General features: G+C 29.9%; 3 protein-coding genes across 3 annotated transcripts in view; 1 reads left to right on the top strand and 2 right to left on the bottom strand.

Annotated features, from left to right (window-relative positions):
- Positions 1-23: 23 nt before the first annotated feature.
- Positions 24-8908, bottom strand: LOC141460151 (cytoplasmic dynein 2 intermediate chain 2-like). The gene is made up of 11 exons (XM_074139852.1): positions 8768-8908; positions 8596-8680; positions 6979-7203; positions 6755-6876; positions 6429-6541; positions 4731-4935; positions 3670-3818; positions 3301-3452; positions 2984-3195; positions 595-704; positions 24-477 (listed from the first exon to the last, which is right to left on the bottom strand). Exons 1-10 carry the CDS (start codon positions 8824-8826, stop codon positions 629-631), a joined length of 1398 nt encoding a protein of 465 aa, XP_073995953.1. The 5' UTR covers positions 8827-8908; the 3' UTR covers positions 24-477; positions 595-628.
- Positions 8852-18911, top strand: part of Ide (Insulin degrading metalloproteinase) — a 24872-nt gene continuing 14812 nt past the window's right edge. The window contains exons 1-15 of the mRNA XM_074140416.1: positions 8852-8991; positions 9206-9375; positions 9445-9635; positions 9743-9950; positions 10627-10796; positions 10882-11004; positions 11236-11438; positions 13412-13612; positions 13698-13835; positions 13916-14019; positions 14214-14316; positions 14422-14517; positions 14595-14704; positions 15001-15145; positions 15221-15331. Of these exons, the coding sequence (XP_073996517.1) occupies positions 9272-9375; positions 9445-9635; positions 9743-9950; positions 10627-10796; positions 10882-11004; positions 11236-11438; positions 13412-13612; positions 13698-13835; positions 13916-14019; positions 14214-14316; positions 14422-14517; positions 14595-14704; positions 15001-15145; positions 15221-15331 (2007 nt within the window). The 5' untranslated portion in view covers positions 8852-8991; positions 9206-9271. The remainder of the gene's footprint in view (positions 8992-9205; positions 9376-9444; positions 9636-9742; positions 9951-10626; positions 10797-10881; positions 11005-11235; positions 11439-13411; positions 13613-13697; positions 13836-13915; positions 14020-14213; positions 14317-14421; positions 14518-14594; positions 14705-15000; positions 15146-15220; positions 15332-18911) is intronic.
- LOC141460154 (uncharacterized) overlaps positions 16639-18911 on the bottom strand; it is a 2597-nt gene continuing 324 nt past the window's right edge. The window contains exons 2-4 of the mRNA XM_074139858.1: positions 18574-18806; positions 17127-17378; positions 16639-17056 (exon numbers count right to left, since the gene is read on the bottom strand). Of these exons, the coding sequence (XP_073995959.1) occupies positions 16861-17056; positions 17127-17378; positions 18574-18806 (681 nt within the window). The 3' untranslated portion in view covers positions 16639-16860. The remainder of the gene's footprint in view (positions 17057-17126; positions 17379-18573; positions 18807-18911) is intronic.

Here is an 18911-nt window from a genome sequence, read left to right as displayed (position 1 = left end):
CAAATGTGGATAGCATTGCTGAACAAAAATTTTATCTAACTTCCAACCTTTTGTGCTACTTCTTTCTTTCACTCCACAAACTCTTTCAAAATGCGCGGTCAAAAAGATGAAAAGAAAATGTTCTGAGCAATCGCATCCAATTCTCGCTCTCTCAGGTTTATGCTTACCTTTTTCTTTTTTTTTCAAAAATTTATTAATTAAAAATAAACGTTACAATAATTTTTTTAAAAAAATGTATGTAATTCATTTTTATAATAAAAATATTTTCGACCATTAGGTAATTCAATATTATTACAGACTAACATATACATGTTATTTATGGCGTATATTATTTTGTTTCCCAATATTAAAATCACTTTGTACAAATATGAGTAAGTAAACTTCCTTATTTAAATAAAATCGTTACGAGACGATAGGAGCTGAGAGTGATTGAGGGTGAAAAGTCTAACGCTCGTTCGGTGGACTAACCTCTACTTCCTAATACAAAGAAGGATTAAAAAACATTATTTTTCACCTTAGAGTTAGTTACTCAGAGATTTTCTGGCGTTCTAAAGCAGATTTTAACATCCACCAAAATAAAGGGAAAAAACAAACCTTTTATGAGCATGTAAGTATTTATTATTGTAATTTAAACCCTAAAAACAGTAGGTACTTTCCAGATTTTTGTTAAGGCTTCAGTTCCCGCTAGAGCTACCAGACTTGAACTGAAACAAAAAATACACAGTGTTATAAAACAAAATGTAACCATGTTGCCTATTAACTAAAATGCAGTTTTTAAACTTGAAAAATTTATATATTTATATTTATTATAAGAAATTTTCAACAATTATAGACAATAGTTGCCTCCATATACAGGAAAATATAATCAAAATCTATCGAGTAGTTTACGAGATATTTGAACTTGAATATTTCACTGTTTCAAAGGAAACGAAACTTTAACTCTAAATATCTCGTTTGCAACTCGACAGATTTCTACGAAATTTTACACAATACGTCTCCATATACAGGTAAAATATAAACAAAATCTATCAAGTAGTTTACGAAATATTTGAACTTAATTATTTCACTGTTTCAAAGGAAACTAAACTTTAACCCCAAATATCTCGTATTCTGCTCTACAGATTTCTACGAAATTTTACACAATTATAGACAATATACGTCTCCATATACATGTAAAATATGAACAAAATCTATCGAGTAGTTTACGAGATATTTGAAGTTAAACTTTTCAATCTGTAAAACGAAAGCAAACTTTAACCCCAAATATCTCGTATTCTGCTCTACAGATTTCTACGAAATTTTACACAATTATAGACAATATACGTCTCCATATACATGTAAAATATGAACAAAATCTATCGAGTAGTTTACGAGATATTTGAACTTAAAGATTTCCCTGTTTCAAAGGAAACGAAACTTAAACTCTTAAATATCTCGTTTCCAACTCGGACAGATTTCTACGAAATTTTACACAATTATAGACAAAAGTTGTCTCCACTTACAAGTAAAATATAAACAAAATCTATTGAGTAGTTTACGAGATATTTGAACTTTAAGATTTCACTCTGTAAAACGAAGGCAAACTTTAACCTCAAATATCTCTTATTTTGCTCGATAGATTTTTACACAATTAAAGAAAATCTACGTCTCCATATACAGGTAAAATATAAACAAAATCTATCGAGTAGTTTACGAGATATTTGAACTTAAAGATTTCCCTGTTTCAAAGGAAACGAAACTTTAACTTTTAAATATCTCGTTTCCAACTCGGACAGATTTCTACGAAATTTTACACAATTATAGACAAAAGTTGTCTCCACTTACAAGTAAAATATAAACAAAATCTATTGAGTAGTTTACGAGATATTTGAACTTTAAGATTTCACTCTGTAAAACGAAAGCAAACTTTAACCTCAAATATCTCTTATTTTGCTCGATAGATTTTTACACAATTATAGAAAATATACGTCTCCATATACAGGTAAAATATAAACAAAATCTATCGAGTAGTTTACGAGATATTTGAACTTTAAGTTTTCATTCTGTAAAAAGAAAGCAAACTTTAACTCTAAATATCTCTTTTCTTACTTGACAGATTTCTTCGAAATTTTACACAATTATAGACAACATACGTCTCCGTATACAGGTAAAATATGAACAATAACTATTGAGTAGTTTACGAGATATTTGAACTTTAAGTTTTCACTCTGTAAAACGAAGGCAAACTTTAACCTCAAATATCTCTTATTTTGCTCGATAGATTTTTACGAAATTTTATACAATTATAGACAAAAGTTGTCTCCACATACAGGTAAAATATAAACAAAATCTATCAAGTAGTTTACGAGATATTTGAACTTAAAGATTTCTTAGTTTTTAAAGGAAACGAAACTTTAACTCTAAATATCTCGTTTCCTACTCGACAGATTTCTACGAAATCTTATACAATTATAGACAAAAGTTGTCTCCATATACAGGTAAAATATAAATAAAATCTATCGAGTAGTTTACGAGATATTTGAACTTAAAGTTTTCACTCTGTAAAACAGAACCAAACTTTAACCCTATGCTTTATAGATGAAAAACATATTTTTAAGCACGACCTGAACTGCCACAGAAAAAAAGATGAAAATCCGAAACCAACCAGATTAAAGTAAGAAATATATTTAAAATTACGAGTTTGATGATAGTTAAAATTTTTAGGTTTTAATAAGATAACTATTTACTTTTAATTTAAAATATTTTAAGGATCCTGGAAGCTTTGGTAATGGTTAGAAATGTTATAATGATTTCTAAGTGTTTAATTTTTTGATGTATGCTTAACGTATAGACTTACGAAAGAAAAATTAATTCTTTCATCTGATAGAAGAAAAGGAATCGTGCGACGGAAACCGATAACAATTTTTGGTGCAGAAATTAGTCACATTAGATTAATGCCAACAAACACAAATTAAGGTATTTCTGTTTGCTTCAAACTGTTTACCTTTTCGGATTAAATATCACTTTACGGTATACATTATTATTGGAAATAGAGTCATTTTCAATTCCTAACTCCTTAATTTTCTTTCCATCCTCTTGATTATAAACATATAATTTCGATGAACTTCCCCAAGCTATGAGTATTTTTGCTTGTACCGGACTCCAATCAGCGCCAAGAATATCAAAATCACTGAATATTTCAAGTATTGCAGAGGCCTAAATAAGATATAAAAGATTTTATTCTGTAAAATCATCTTAATATATTTTTTTATTCTCAATAGATACTTCAAATGTAAGAAATCAAAAACAAAAAATGCATACCTTATGAATAGAATGAACTGAAATTTTAAAGTTTAGGAGAGCCACGAGGTAGACATCACTTTCGTAAGGACTAAACTTTACACTCGTAATTAAACCTTGTTTTTTGTCCAACGGTCTTAGAAGCAAACTATTATCCACACTTTTCTTAATAGCTGGTAATAAATTATATAATTAAAAAAATCGAAATGATTTATATTGCAAAAAAAGTTATAATAATTGATTTTCCTTCTTAGAAGCCTCTAATGCACTCTCACTGCCTGGTTTGTCTGTAGCGAGAAAACATTGTAGGCGTATTGCTCTAAGAAAGAACCGGGCACCGATGATATTACATCTGTAGCTAAATGAATAATAATGAAGGTAATAACTCACAACTTTTTGCATTAGTATCAAATGTTGAACATAACATCAATTGACCACTTTCCAACGCTGCAATAAAAGTTCCTGGTTGCTGTCGACAAAACGAAAAACAGCTTATACCAGCTTTCAATACGTCTGAACTTTCTGGATCCAAGACATATCTGTTATATATAAAGAGATTTTTCTGGGTTAATTAATGTTACATACTAAATTTAATACATTATCATCATATAATTAAACATTGCGTTGAACATGGTAATTAAAAATATTTAATTAAAATGAAATGAAATCATCTTTAGAAAAGTAATTTTTCTAATGACCGTACAGAAAAGTGTTCTTACTATACATCTTTTTAAGTTTTTTCTTGCACCATGAACTTGAATTGAGTCATGATAAGTTTTTTCGCACGCTAATTACCTTCACATTTTAAATCAGATTATAAAAATAAATTTTATCTTTTTACTTTAATTTGTCTATTTTATTTCTATAGCAATACACACAAAAAAAGGATTTAAATTTATTTGTTTTAAAATTACATCAATGAAATTAAATATTTCTCACCCAACTTTACATTCGACCCGGTAAGCAACGAAAACTGTAAAAACCGTCCTGACATCCTCTGCCACATCTTTTGTCTCACAGCCTACCTACTCTTTACGTTATTACCGATTTACAGAAAACGTGAAAATGGGATATTTGAAAATTTTTTTTCCAACTAAAGGGTTCCTGGATTGACAAAGAGTTGGACTGTTTTACTTCTGTCTTATAGAAAAAAAAAGGCAGGCGATATTTCGACCATTTTTTAAAGATTATAAATCTTTTCTTTAATAAATCCTTTCATTTCTTTATATTTTTGTAAATTTATTTTGATACAAAAAGAAACGATACCCAATCTCAATACTGTAATTATTCTTAAAATGTTACCATGCTAAAATACATGGTTCTTTCTAGATCTCATAGGATCATAAATGTAATAGGTATCAAGATATTCATCCACCACAGCATTCTTTTTTCGTCACGAAATTTGGAGATTAATTTTTTTCTAATCATAGAAATAAATAATATAGATTTACTTGTCTACTAGCTGAATACCACCAATTGAAAGATTCTTGAAAATGCACATTTTGCCATCCAATGATGATGTAATTAAAACTAGTTGTTGATTACTATCATAAGTCCAAGAAATCTGAGTTATTTTCTCTTCATGGTGTTGTTCTTTATACAAGCAGACACCATCCAATCTATTGTCTCTGCCTACCGCCCATAATTCCACATTCCCTACAAACAAAAAATTTTTATTAAATAAATAATGTTGAAAAAAAATATACATACATAGAAACAATGACATATAAAGAACATCTTTATATGTCTTTCTTCTAAGCTACTTACATATTGTACAAATAACTTTGGCCTCACAAAATGTTTCAATAACAATATTTGCTAAATTAATTCTAAAAAAAAAAAAAAATATTTATGTTCTTGTGCAAATTTCTAGGGATTATTACTGTTATTAGAAAAATAATTAATTTCTGGAGAACTATTAAATATAAAAAGCACTATCTATCGGCATACTTGTAAAACAAGAATTAGTTGCGGACAGTGAAAAATCCGGCAAAGTAATATACAATCGTAATTCAAGTAGACTAGAACATTCATTTAACAGTAATAATTCAAGTAGCCAGAAAACTGAAGAAAATTTGACTTCTATGGGAGATGAAGACTGCCCAATGAAGTACTTTTTTTACAAACAAAAAATGACAAAGAAGCGTACATTTCAGTAACACCCTGAAACTGCTTATAGCAATCTGAAACGATGTTTATGTTAAGTTTTTTTATGATGGAAATTTCACAATAAAATTTTCCACACACTTATTCTCCTTTTTAATTTTAAATATAATCGATCAGTAAATATGAAATTGTATGGTAAAAAAATCTCTCTCACTCTCATCCTTAGAAATAAGAAATAAATTTACTCTAGACAATCTTATAAAATTAAAATTATTAACGATACTTATATTTCTTTTGGCTGGATAAGTGAATACTCGTAGATCAACATGTTAGCCACAGGTTGAAAAAGGTGTGGAACTTCTGATTTATATAAGAAAATAAAATGAGCATCCAATTAAAAAGTATGGTTTGAAGCTTAGTTCCTCCCTTACTGTGTTGTGGACAGAAAATTCGGGCCATTGAATTTTGGAATTGAACGACTCGGCGTTGGGGGTAAGAAAGACACTTTGCTAAAAAATATGTTTTAGGGACTCAGAGAATTGAGAAATTACAAAAAAAAAAAAAATTTTTAAACTGTTGTCTTATACGCCTCAATAACCATTTAAAAGTTTTCTGAAGCGGCTCTGATTCTTAAATCGCATTGCAGAACGCGTGATAAATGGGCGAATAGAACAATAGAACAACTATGCAATACTATGGAGCAGAGGTAGAAGAGAGAACACTCACTTCCAAAGAAAATTAAAAGAAATATCTAGATCATGAGTTCTTTAGAATTAAAAGTATCAAGAGTATAAGAAGGAACATCGAAGAAGCAACAAAAACCATACCTCCCGAAATTTTTTTTTCACCACCTAGCTTTTATCGAGAAAGTTAGCTGTTCATTAGAGAAATGGATAAAACTTCAAAATGCAGTATTTTATTATAATTATTTTCTAGAGAAAAAAATGTTTTATGAATTCTTGATAAGTTCGTGTGGAATTGTTGGATGACCATAGATCATATTAATGTAACAGCTATTTGCTCAAATTAGAGAATAAACGAACCTGAATAAGTTCCTAGGGCTGCAAGAGACGCTTCATTTGGATGCATTGCAAGGCTTGTAACGCATGAATCCGTTTGTATAACATTGATGGCATCCTTTCCATCAAATTTATGTCTAAAACGTGATTCAGAAAAAAAGAATTTATCATAAATTGTACATATTACAATTAAATCCAAAGACAAATTTCGGAATCTAATCCAGATCTCAAAATGCTCTCTCAGCTTTGTGGTAATCGCATCTAAGTACTCTGATATTCAGGTGTCTAAACCTAGTTTATTTGCCTTTTTTTTTTTAAGGAGAAATGTATAAAATTCTAAGCTTACTCACAGATTGATGTTATAGAAATTAACAAGAGATTCATGAGTACACCATCCTTCGTGAATAAGACTTTCGAAAGCGATGCCTACAACGTTTCCAGTATTGCTCCATGATATACAAGAGACGTTTATCTAATTAAAAAAATGTAGGTTGAAACACAATGAATTAAACATAAAAATAAATCAAATGACAGAAAAAGAACTAATCGTTATAACATAAAAGTTTATACTAACCTGTGTTATTCCTGGTACTGGCTTGCCAATGAGCACATATATCTCCTTAACATTCTGATCAGAAAAATCTACGGCAATATTTGCATTCTGAGCAGAAAAGGCTTTACTATGTTCTATCTTGTCTAGTTCTTTAAGTAAAGGTCCTGTAACTCTATTCAGAAACTTTAAAAGCTTACTTTCGTCACATTTAACTTCAGTAACCGTACTACACGGTTGACTTTGTACCTAGGAAAAAATATAAGCGATTACAAGTAACTTATTAGAGGCAGGTTTATTATTTTATAGGCATTATGATTGACAATCCTTATCATTCGTGTTCAGTAAAAATTATATGTACAGAATCAATCGCTTGAAAATCGAAATCCGAAAACTATCAAGCATACAGAAACTATGCACGCAATGAAAATAAAATCAACTTTTATTTCTCTTAACATATACCTCGAGTTCCATGTCCAACGATGAAATGGAGATTGTATTTCTTTATTAATTATAAAAACGAATCTTCTTGAAAAACCTGGTCATAGTCACATAGGCAAGGTCACAAAAAACTTTAAAGAAACGGTTAATTTAAATAATATTTACTTTTTATTGTTTTTGGTGACAGGTTCAAAAGGAAGAAAGAATAATGTCAATTTCAGTTAGTTCCCAGTGCCGAATAATACCGTTAATTTTATCTGTCGAAGCATGCTGATTTGTACATCCCTAACGGTATCGAACTTTCATGGATGATAGATGAAAGTCCGAAGGACAGGGATTCAATAAACTTGCGAAAGATAAAGTTAACGATAATCGGATTTTATTACATCAGAGATAGTTTCATCAAATGTTTTCGGGGTTCGCTCTTTTTAAATGTTTTTACAGAACTCACGTATATGGATGTTTTGTGAATGTGATAAGTACCAGCTTATGACATCACCTTATTATCAGTTTTGAATACTAATGATAGAGAAATACTAATCTAACTGAACTTAACGTCTGCAAATCAACCTGTTTTTAAATAATTCTGAAAATAGACGAAAACCTGACGTCAGTCTAAACAAACTGGCGAGAAATCAATATGTTTATCATGAAGATGGGAGAGAAGCTGATATAAATGTGCTGAAAACACTATTAAGATATCCCCTTTTTATTTCTATATTTTGAGGATGGTACTTAATATCTTGACGAATTCGAAGAGCCGTGGGTAAGCCAGACATGGATAAGACTCGTTAGTTACTGCTACAATTATTTTATCCCATTTTTGATTATTTGTTTTAAATTAATTTTACAACTTTATAGTATATGATTGTTTTTACTTTATTTTATTGATTATTTTGGAATTGTAAGTAGAAGGGAAGAGAAATAGAAAAATTTTGGGCTAGAAGGCGATATGTGGATGGAAAACAACCTTTTCTTTGGCTGGAACTGGATTGTCCGAAGAACATGCATTGGATAATGTTAGAGGATATGTAGATTTGGGGACCCACTCCTAGTACAACAATCCTTAAAATAGTTTTCATGGAATTCAAATATATCAATAACATTTATTCTTGCTTTTTATAGCTCGATATGTGTTATTGATGTATAAAATGCCTTTTAGACATTAATAAAAAATTGAAAGTAGCAATAAATACTAACGCATTTATCAAGTAATTCATGGGATTGTTCCCCTTTACTGTCAACGACTATTTCTGAAGTTTGTTGAATAGTATTTCCAGTTTCCCTGGAGAAGATGAGATGATGTCAATTTACCTAACTAAAATACATGAAGATTTCAACAGTTAAATTGTAAAGCATATTTTAAACTTACTTATAACCTTCTACAACTGAATTAAAACCCACGCTGTCAAAAGTTGTACTCGAAAACATTTTTGCAGTAATTCTTCAAACCTGCTTTTATTATATTTGTAACGAGTTACTATGGAAACGAAAACGATCATACCATAGACCAACTAGAACCTTCGTAGCTTCAGGTTTGCTGTCTGTTTTAACCTACATCTGTAGGAAAGCTGCAATAGTACAGGTATTACACAGGTGAGTAGCCATTAAGAAAAGGTTATAATTTTTGAGTGATTGGACATACTTTATTTCAATTAAGAACCTTGTGTATGATCAGTTTACGCTGTTTTTAGATATGATATATTTTATTATCCCGTTTGAGTTTATTTATTACATTGTAACCTACCCCATGAAAATTTAGTTAGAATTTAACCGCAGTTTTACATTACAATAAGGTGAGTTTTTACAGATCAAGAGCGTGCTCGAACAGAAGTACATACGTTTCAGTATTTTATTTGCAAATAAACTTATCCATATGTTAGCTCTTAGATACGCAGGAAGCCAGTTAACAAATGTGTCGCGAAGCCAAATAATTGTGGGTGACACTTTCATTAAGAGAACTGTGATTTTTCATTCAAGGTAGGTTTTTATTTGTACTTTTTTGGTTAAGAAATAATAAATAAGTTCAACATTCTTTTTTTAATGTAGGAGACCTTTTGCTTATAAAAGGTTCTTCAGTTCTACAATGCCCAAAGTTAAGAAGCGATTCGATAATATTATAAAATCAACTGAAGACAAACGAGAATACAGGGGTCTAGAATTGTGCAATGGGATGAAAGTTATTTTAGTAAGTGATCCAACTACTGATAAATCTGCTGCAGCAATGTGTGTTAACGTTGGTAGGTATTTAGTCCTGAATTTATTCAATTTAGACTTTGAGAACATGGTTTTATGGATGTTGGTTGGGGTCTAACCATTTAATTATTACTATTTGTACGGAATCTAGGTTATATGTCAGACCCAGATGAGCTTCCTGGTCTTGCTCATTATTGTGAACATATGCTATTTCTTGGAACCGAAAAATATCCAGTTGAGAATGAATATAGCAAGTTTCTTTCTGAACATGGAGGAAGCAGTAATGCATCAACCACTGCCCAACATACTTGTTACTATTTTGATGTAACTCCAGAACATCTATCTGCGGCGATTGACGTGTAAGTATTGTGATCTGGTGAAAATTCAAATTCTTAATCCATATTTACTTTAGTTGCAGAATATCTTTATCATTGATGTGTCTTAGGATTACCTCTTTGAGAAAATTGTAGCATACAGGAGCCTTGCAGGAAGTTAATCTAACTCATAACCTTATATTCGCAGGTCAAGCAACTGTTTTCTTGTGTAATATAACTTGCACTACCACTGTTCTGTCTAATCTTTATTTACTTTGTTAATTTCCTTTCTGCTGCTGAGGTTTTTTCCTGAGCATGAGGATCTTAGTTTTCTTTTAATTAATGTAAAGTTCCATTATTCGTGACTCATCATCTAGCTTTTTGAATACTTCAATACTATGCAGTGATGTTCCAAGATGATTATATCAGCGTAAGCGAAGATTTTAGTCGACTAGTTAAAATAGTTCCTCTTTTAACCGCTCCTGCTCTATTAATCACTGTTGGACGGCATCATTAAAAAAGTGGGGCCACGTTTCTCCTTATATTAAGCCGTTCTACACCTCGAATGGGTCCGAGATGCCATGGCTTTGCTCTGTGACGAATAAAATTATTCGATCCGTTGTGTCAGCAAGTGTAGCGCGAGACGATAATAAAATTGAAGTAAAAATCTCTTCACCAAAGTGATTACTATACATACTAGATTTTATTTATTTTGTTTTAGATTTGCTCAGTTTTTTATTTCTCCATTATTTAACGAAGATTCAGCAGATCGAGAAGTGAATGCTGTTAATAGTGAACATGAAAAAAACTTACAAAGTGATGCATGGCGCTTTGATCAGCTAGAAAAATCTAGCTCAAAGCTTGGACATCCGTTCAGAAAATTTGGTACTGGTAAGTTATGCAGTGATTTTAAGGTAAATATGAAGTAATTAAAATGAGTTTAATTAAAAAAGTATAATTGAGGCTCATTGATTAGGTAATAAAGAAACTTTGATGATTCTGCCAAAAGATAAAGGAATAAATGTCCGCGAGAAGTTATTGGAATTTCACAAAAAGTGGTACTCCGCCAATATAATGACTCTAGCAGTAATTGGAAAAGGTAATTTCAACTGACGATTAAATTAAACTTTTTTAACTTGGAAGAACTTAATAGAGAAAGAAGAGGTTAAAAGTTGAGATTACTAAATTTGAAATGAACAATAAATGTTGACCAACTTAGTTTACTCTTGATTAGTTCTTTAATTAGTTTCATTTACAAGTTTCTAATAGTCTTAATCAATAAAACCTGAATAAGATAAAATTGATCAATGGATATATGAATTGTTTTCAGAGAGTCTAGATACTTTGGAAAATTTGGTATCATCATTATTTTTACAAGTAGTCGATAAAGGAGTGACTCCAGAAATATGTGAAGAACCCCCTTATGCCGAGGATCAATTGGCCAGTAAAGATTATATAGTTCCTATTAAAGATGTCCGACAACTTGCTGTTCATTTTCCCATAAAAAATTTCCACGAATTCTATAAGTCTGGGGTAAGTGAGGCTTAGCATAGACATAGTTATATTTTTCAGTAAAAGCCTGTAAGTATACCTACATGTTTCTTTTTGACGCCTAAGTTAACCTTTGCTATTTTCAAATTCTAATTTGGTTTTAATAGAGTTTTAATTATTCTTATGATATTATTTAGAATTGTTTAAAATTTTCTTGATTAAGGAAAAGGTCCCTTTTGCTTACCAATTGTTATTTTGTAAAATTTATAGTCTCCAGTCTAAAAAAGTCTCCAGTTTAAAGTCTCCAGAAAATTATAGAGTAATATCACTGTTTTAATTTTATAACCAGTTTTTTTACTATTGTATTTTTTTACAAATTTCTAGTAATAGTATCCAACAGGATGAATATTGTAATACTGAAGGAGCGAAAAGGTTTTGAATATAATTCCACATTTTATTTATCGTAGGATCCTTCTTTTACTTATTGTGGCAGATTTGGAATTCTCCACAGTTATGATGAGGTCATTCGTCAATTATATTTAGTCCGTTGACTATTTTTACAATTTCTGTCACACTAATCTGACAGGATTAGTAAATAGTGTAAAATGTCCTAAATCTTTTAAGTATTTTCTAGAATCACTATTCTGGCAATCACGGTTAGTCGTCCAGTTCACCTTTTATAAATGACTGGCCCAAGAAGCTTTTCTAATTTAAGTTGATGAAGTAGCACATCAACCAAAACTCTTATTTATGTGTCCAAAGAACTTCGTGTCTCTCTATTTCCTTTTGCAAAACATTTAATTCTCGCTAATTTTAGACTGATGCAGAGTCGGCTTTTTTTATTTGAAATATTGTTTAAAATATAATAAATAAATAAAAAAAATGCGTGAACCTTTTAAAGAAAATGGTAGGAGCCACTTGGAGGTAATTGAAAAATTCATCCAATAAAATGGTACTTCTAGTTGAGGGACTTAGTTCGGTAAGATCCTATCGGATCTATTGGTTTACCTAAACGAAATAAAACGTTTAAACTTCCTTTGGCTTTTCTTTTTTTAAGCAACAACAAATTTTTAAAAAACACTTTTTCAGGGCAGTACAGAATTTGTATTTCCAATGGTGGAAACTCTATGTAGGAACTTTAAACTAGATCGTTTTACTTCTTACAAAAAATAGTTAGCGAAAGTAAAATCATTGTTGAAATTTCAATCTTTCTAAGTATTTAAAATCTCTTTCATGCATAAGTATATTGTTTTAGAATAACTGTTCAAGACAAAATCATAAAACGCGCTTACATTTTATTTGTGTGAGAAATTTGATGGCATTCTATTGGAGTTTCTGTCCTGAGAAAGTTTGTAGACATCTTTACCAGTCATACGGCATGGAGAGTCAAACCTCAAGTTAATGTTCAGTTTCATCATAGAATACGAATGAATTTCAATTTTCATTCATGCTACGGTCACAACTATTTTCTAGCTAAAAATCATCCGCTTTATCTCGCTTATAGAGGTCAATCGCGTCTGTCAGGTTAAAGCGTTTGCAGGAGTAAATAGCAAATATTGATGCCAAGATATCAAGTCTATTTAACAAATTAAAGTTTAATAGTTCATTATTAATTAGTTCTGAAGTTGTTTTTAATTTAAAATAAAGCATTGAACAAGTAAATGATGGAAATAGTTTGTTGTTAAACAAAACTTAACTACAACTCACACAACGCAGTATTTTTGTTTTAATGCTTTTCATTTGACCTAAACGTTCTTAAATATTATTAAGTTCGGTATATTATTATGTAGGTTTCAGAGATTCTTGACAGTCAGTGAGTATTCTATAGTCTCGATTTTCTTCAAACTTTGAAAATCTATGCATTTATTATTAATATGAAGATTCCAAGCCTTTAGAATTCTCTCTAAAATTGTCATTTAAAAGTACAGTTTTGCCATTAATTTAATAGTAAAAGGTCAAAGGTTATAATTTTAATAAAGCGTTTCATATTTTTTTTTTAAATTAATCTTTTGTAGCCAGATCAGTACTTAAGCCATTTAATTGGCCACGAAGGTTGTGGTTCCTTACTGTCAGCTCTCAGAGCAAAAGGCTGGTGTAATAACTTGGCAGGTGGTGTTAGAGGTGATATAAAAGGATTTGATTTCTTTTCCATTAGTGTTGACCTTACGGAAGAAGGTATTGAACACATTGACGACATAATTCATACCATATTTCAGGTAATTTTATAATTGATGAATACATAAATGCATTATTTTATTGATAATACGGTATGTAAATTAAAAATAATAAAAATCCTTTCAGTACATTAATATGTTGAAAAAAGAAGGTCCTCAAAAATGGATATTTGAAGAATATTCAGAATTATTAAAAATGCATTTCAGATTTAGAGACAAACAATCTCCAAGTATTTATGCAAGTACATTATCTGTTAAATTGCTGGTAAGTCATTAAATTTATTATATTTTTTTCAATTTTTCCTCACAAGATGAATTAATAATAGAATACTATTGTAATTTTAGGACTATCCTATGGAAGATGTGCTTTGTGGCGGTCTTAAATTGACCGAATGGAGGCCAGAACTAATTGAAGAATTGCTTGCATATTTGAAACCAACTAATGCCAGGTTGATTTAAAAAATATAATTTGAAATACTTATTAAATTCAGTGACATCAAAGAATGCTTGCTCTTTTTCACTCTTGCTAAAAAATATTACTCCATATGGTTCGGCTTTTAAGCAATCTTAAAAATACCTAAGTTGCTTATTTTAACTAAATATGTACTATTTATAAAATAATAAATTATTAATTTTTTTGTAGGGTGTCAGTAGTTGGTAAAAAATTTGAAGCAATTGCCACAGAAAATGAAGAATGGTACGGGACGCAGTATATGACAGAAAAAATTCCCAGAAACATTCTTTTGGTTAATATAATTTGAATATTAATTACATAATTATAATTTGAGTTATTACAATAAATTTATTTATCTACGAAAATATAAATTTTTTTAATATGTTTTCGCTTTCAGAAATGGGAAGATGGATCAATCAACGAAGAATTACATCTACCTGCGAAAAATGAATTTATTCCTCATAATTTTGATCTCACTAGTAGAGATGAAAATGTAAATGTAGTAAGCAGTTTAATATGTGTAATATAATAAGTAATTTTAAATTTTAAATTTTTTTATTACATTTATAGCCGAGTTGTAATCCGATAATTATACAAGAAACTCCATGTTGTCGAGTTTGGTACAAACAAGACACAGAATACCTTCTTCCTAAAGCCAACATAAGATTTGAATTTATTAGGTAAATCAAAATGAACTCATTTTAGCTGATTTTATAAGTCGTAGCATGCACATTTTTTGTTTTTTTGTATCTCTGACCTTTTTCAAATATTTAACCATCATCAGAAGTTGGTTATACTGTTTTGTATGCATTATTTGACTTCAACTATGTGACTGTTTCATATTAACTTTTTGACACTGCTTGCTACGACTGATAAAATCAGGGATATCCAGCATGTGGTCTAACTACATTTTCAGTAAAATAATTTTTATTCAACTACAGAAGCAAATTAATTCAATATTTAAATAAATTTTCAGTCCACTTGCATATTTGGATCCAGTTAGCTGTAATATGACTTATATGTTTGTAATGCTATTCAAAGATGCTCTTCTTGAATATGCGTACGATGCACAACTTGCTGGGCTTAGGTGGGAATTAACTAATACAAAATATGGGATGGTGGTAAGTATTGTTTATGTATACTCTTTCTTTTTCGTCTCTTCCTTAGTTTTACTTACATAGCTAACTTATTTTCAGTTGGCAATTGGTGGATACAATGATAAACAAAAAGTACTTCTAGAGAAAATTGTAGAAAAAATGACCAACTTCAAAATTGATCCAAAAAGATTTGATATCCTTAAGGAAAACGTAAGTAAACTTGTTCAAGAGTCTGTCTTTCAATGGAAAAGAAAATATATGTTTTAATTAGTTTTGTTAGTTTAATTATTTAGGTTACTTTATGCTACTGAGTGAGTAATTCGCAAAAACACTTTAATTCATCTGTCTGTTACAAATAGAATTTAATACACAAAACAAATTATTCAACGTATCACGCTAGTTTGTATGTGTGTTTTTTAAAATGTTCGTGAACAGTAAACAATTTTTTGTAAAAATAGTCAAAATAATAATTAATGAAACCTAGTACGTGTTTAAGGGTTATATGTGTTTTGGGCAGAGGTAATGTTATATAGTTGTAAAGTTAGAGTTGTATTTTATACAAACGTATTTTATAATACAAGAAAAGTACGGAATTATACTTAGTTTATAAGTACTGGGAAATATTTAAGTTAATATTGATGAAATTTTGCTTCTAATCATTTAAATTGAATTTTGAATTTTGAAAATGTTTATTTACAATTTAAAATTTTTTATACAAATATATACTTAAGGTTAGTTGGGTCATATCCCCGGTGGACACCCATAGATTACAATCATTTAAAAAGTAGTGCGTAAATAAGTTGAATCTTCAAAAGGAAACCTTAAATACATAGAACAGGAAACTTCCTTGTTAGTTTTTTCTTTGCTAATCTGGGTCGGTGTGATTGGTAATACGAAATTACGTTTAAAAAAAACTATTCGAGTTGAAGTAAATTTAGTCATTCATAAGGTTTTTTTGAATGGCTTTATTTTTAAGTATTTATACACTTTCTAAGATATCCATACGTCTTCCTTCCCTTACTGTTAACAGCTCATTGTGTTATTTATACTGTCCGGTTGGTGACTGTGTTTGATAAGTGATTTGCTAAAAAGTGACTATGTTTTTTTATGTTAAATCTTATTTGATTTATTTGTACTATGGTATGTGTTTTTTTGTGATTGACTTTGATTTTTCTCCCGATCTGGCCAATATAACCTGGGCAAAGTTTTGTGAAAAGAAGATTGTTTGCCCAGTTTAGTATTGTCCTAAACGCGGTTGTTTTTTTTACCAAAGTTTCTTAAAAATGTTACTTCGTTTGTAAGGTTAGCTTCCGATGTAAGTAAAAATGGCGAACCAGTTCGGCAATATTCTTTAAATCTGAACTTTCTTCTGACTAGTTAAAATTTAAGAATTTTACATTTGTTTTTACATTTATTTATTTTAAATTTATTTTTATTTTTTAAAAATTGTTCAATAAATCCTATGCTCATGAGTGATGGTAACTAAAGCCAATAATAAAAGATAATTTTTTTGTTAGGAATTCTTTATTTATTAAATAATAACAGGTTAATAAAATATTTTGCATTTTGACCACGTTCAAAGAACGTACTATCTTAGTAGAAGTTATTATCTTTGTTTTTAATCTATTATAAAATAAATACGTACTCGTAAATTCTCGAATTTTAAAAGAATATTAAATTCATTTATTAAATTAGATAATTGTACAAAATGTAATTATGAGTGATCATTAAATTAACCATTAAGCGTATTCGCTGTCTTTTAGTAATATTTCTAAACAAATATTGCGTGTATGCAAAACTTTCCTTACAGATGTGTCTAATGCAGTGCGTAAAACTGGTAGTGTGAAGTTATTGAAGTTGTGCACAAACCATTCATCTATGTAATCGGCTAGAAAACTAAAACGTCCTATTTTAGACGCAGAAATCGGTCCAAATCTGCAAATAAAACAACTTGTAGTAAAAATCGATGTTACTATTAAATAATTAAATCATATTATACTCTTACTTTTGCAAAGGGAGAAGTTGCAATGGTTCCATCAATATGGTACATTGTTTTTTACCATTTGCCGTGTCGGTGCTATTTATGCTTGTTTCTTGGTTATTTTTATGAATATGACTAACCATAATGGACATTTGGAATGTAATTGGTATGCTTATAGGATATTCATTACGTAAAGTGCCTGCTGCCCATATTAAAATAGGATCTATTGTTGAATCTTCGGTTGAGTTCATTTCTGCCCGATATGCGTAGTTCATGCTGGATAAAAACAAAATCTTATTTAAAAAAATATTTGGAGTATTTAGTGCCCATTCTTTACTAGGTGGTTTCCCGCATTCAATAAAGCTTTATTTTTGGCAGCAGTACTGCCTCAAGCACTCGCGCAGTCCCGATTACAGTGTGGGCACCCTTAATAAATTATTTTACATTTTTCATTCATTTTACTCATTATTTATTGAAAGGTGAAAAAATAAAAAAATAAAAAGAAGAGATCTTTAACATATTTGTTAAAAATTAGATATAAGGAAAAATTTTTACAATAACGCTAAAACTACTTCGTTGGCCGATGTCTTACTACAGTAACAGCAGTTATTACGATATTGTTCAAATAAAAAAATCAAAAAAATATACGATGTTTTTAAAGTAGTTCAATACCATTTTTTTTCGCATTATACTAGTCTTGCCACTAGGCTTTAGTATTATTAAATTTAAAAAATAAAACTAATAGTACAGTATTACTCTTTGCACCAATACTTTAATATAAATAGAAATAATTCCGGGTTCATTTAATTAGTAGTACAAGAAAGTAATAATTATATTTCCAAAATAAATTACTTAAGAAATTAATTAGAAAAAATAAATGACTAATATTGCCCCGCACATGGCAGTCCCCTCGCTTGTCTGAGTCAAGCAGCTGTTGAGAAAAGTTAAGTGTTCTTTTAGCCCTTCAAAAGCATCTCAAGTAATAGCTAATAGAAATTTTTTGGCCAGTTGTAGAACCCAGTTTTGTCAACCAATAAATCACATTCTCTAAAAGCAGTCTCGACCTCTCGGAATAACAAATTACAATATTCTCAGGATACCATGATAATGAATAAAGTTGGAAATTACTAAAGGGAGTTTGTACAACACCATGACCTTAAGCAACTACGACATTATTATCAAATTTCTGGGAACATCAAATGACTCAGTTGTTATATCATGTCGCACGATGCAAAAATCCGTGCTTCTTTCTTGTACTATGTTTACCTCGTCTCTCCTTTCAAGAAAAACGCGATTGTTATCGCGATTTATTGCATTCAACGATTTATTGCCATTTGCCTTTTATTTGGCTTCTACCTTCTCGCATTGACGATAGTAAATTTATATTTGTTGGACATTCATTCGGGTAAGAACTATCCGTTGAAATATAACTCGAATTAGTTTTTGTTTTAATTTAAGTATTAAGACATACCTTTTAAATGTTAACGCCGTGCATTCCAAGCAGATAATCATTTCATGTTGATTCCTTTTTTCATGGCTATTATCCTTTACTTTCTCTTTAATTCCAGCTGCTTTTTCATGTAAATATCTTTCAGCTCTTGTCATTACAACTCTTCTTATATCTGCTCCTTGAGAAATACTTTCTAATTGTAAATCTTCCAACCATCCATTATATGTTTCAAAGTCTACAAACATTCCATCAGTCTGTTTAAAACAAAAACAAAAAAATAGGAATTAGCATTCAATTTTTTTTCTCTTAGGGTGAGTTGTGAAACTATATACTTTCAAACAGTAAATGTAATTATAATC

Source organism: Rhodnius prolixus, unplaced genomic scaffold (assembly GCF_049639745.1).
Source record: "Rhodnius prolixus isolate KJV_2025 unplaced genomic scaffold, Rpr scaffold_6, whole genome shotgun sequence".
Taxonomy (NCBI): Eukaryota; Metazoa; Arthropoda; class Insecta; order Hemiptera; family Reduviidae; genus Rhodnius; species Rhodnius prolixus.
The sequence above is the reverse complement of the archived record's forward strand: the minus strand, read 5'-3'. Positions and strand labels throughout refer to the sequence as shown.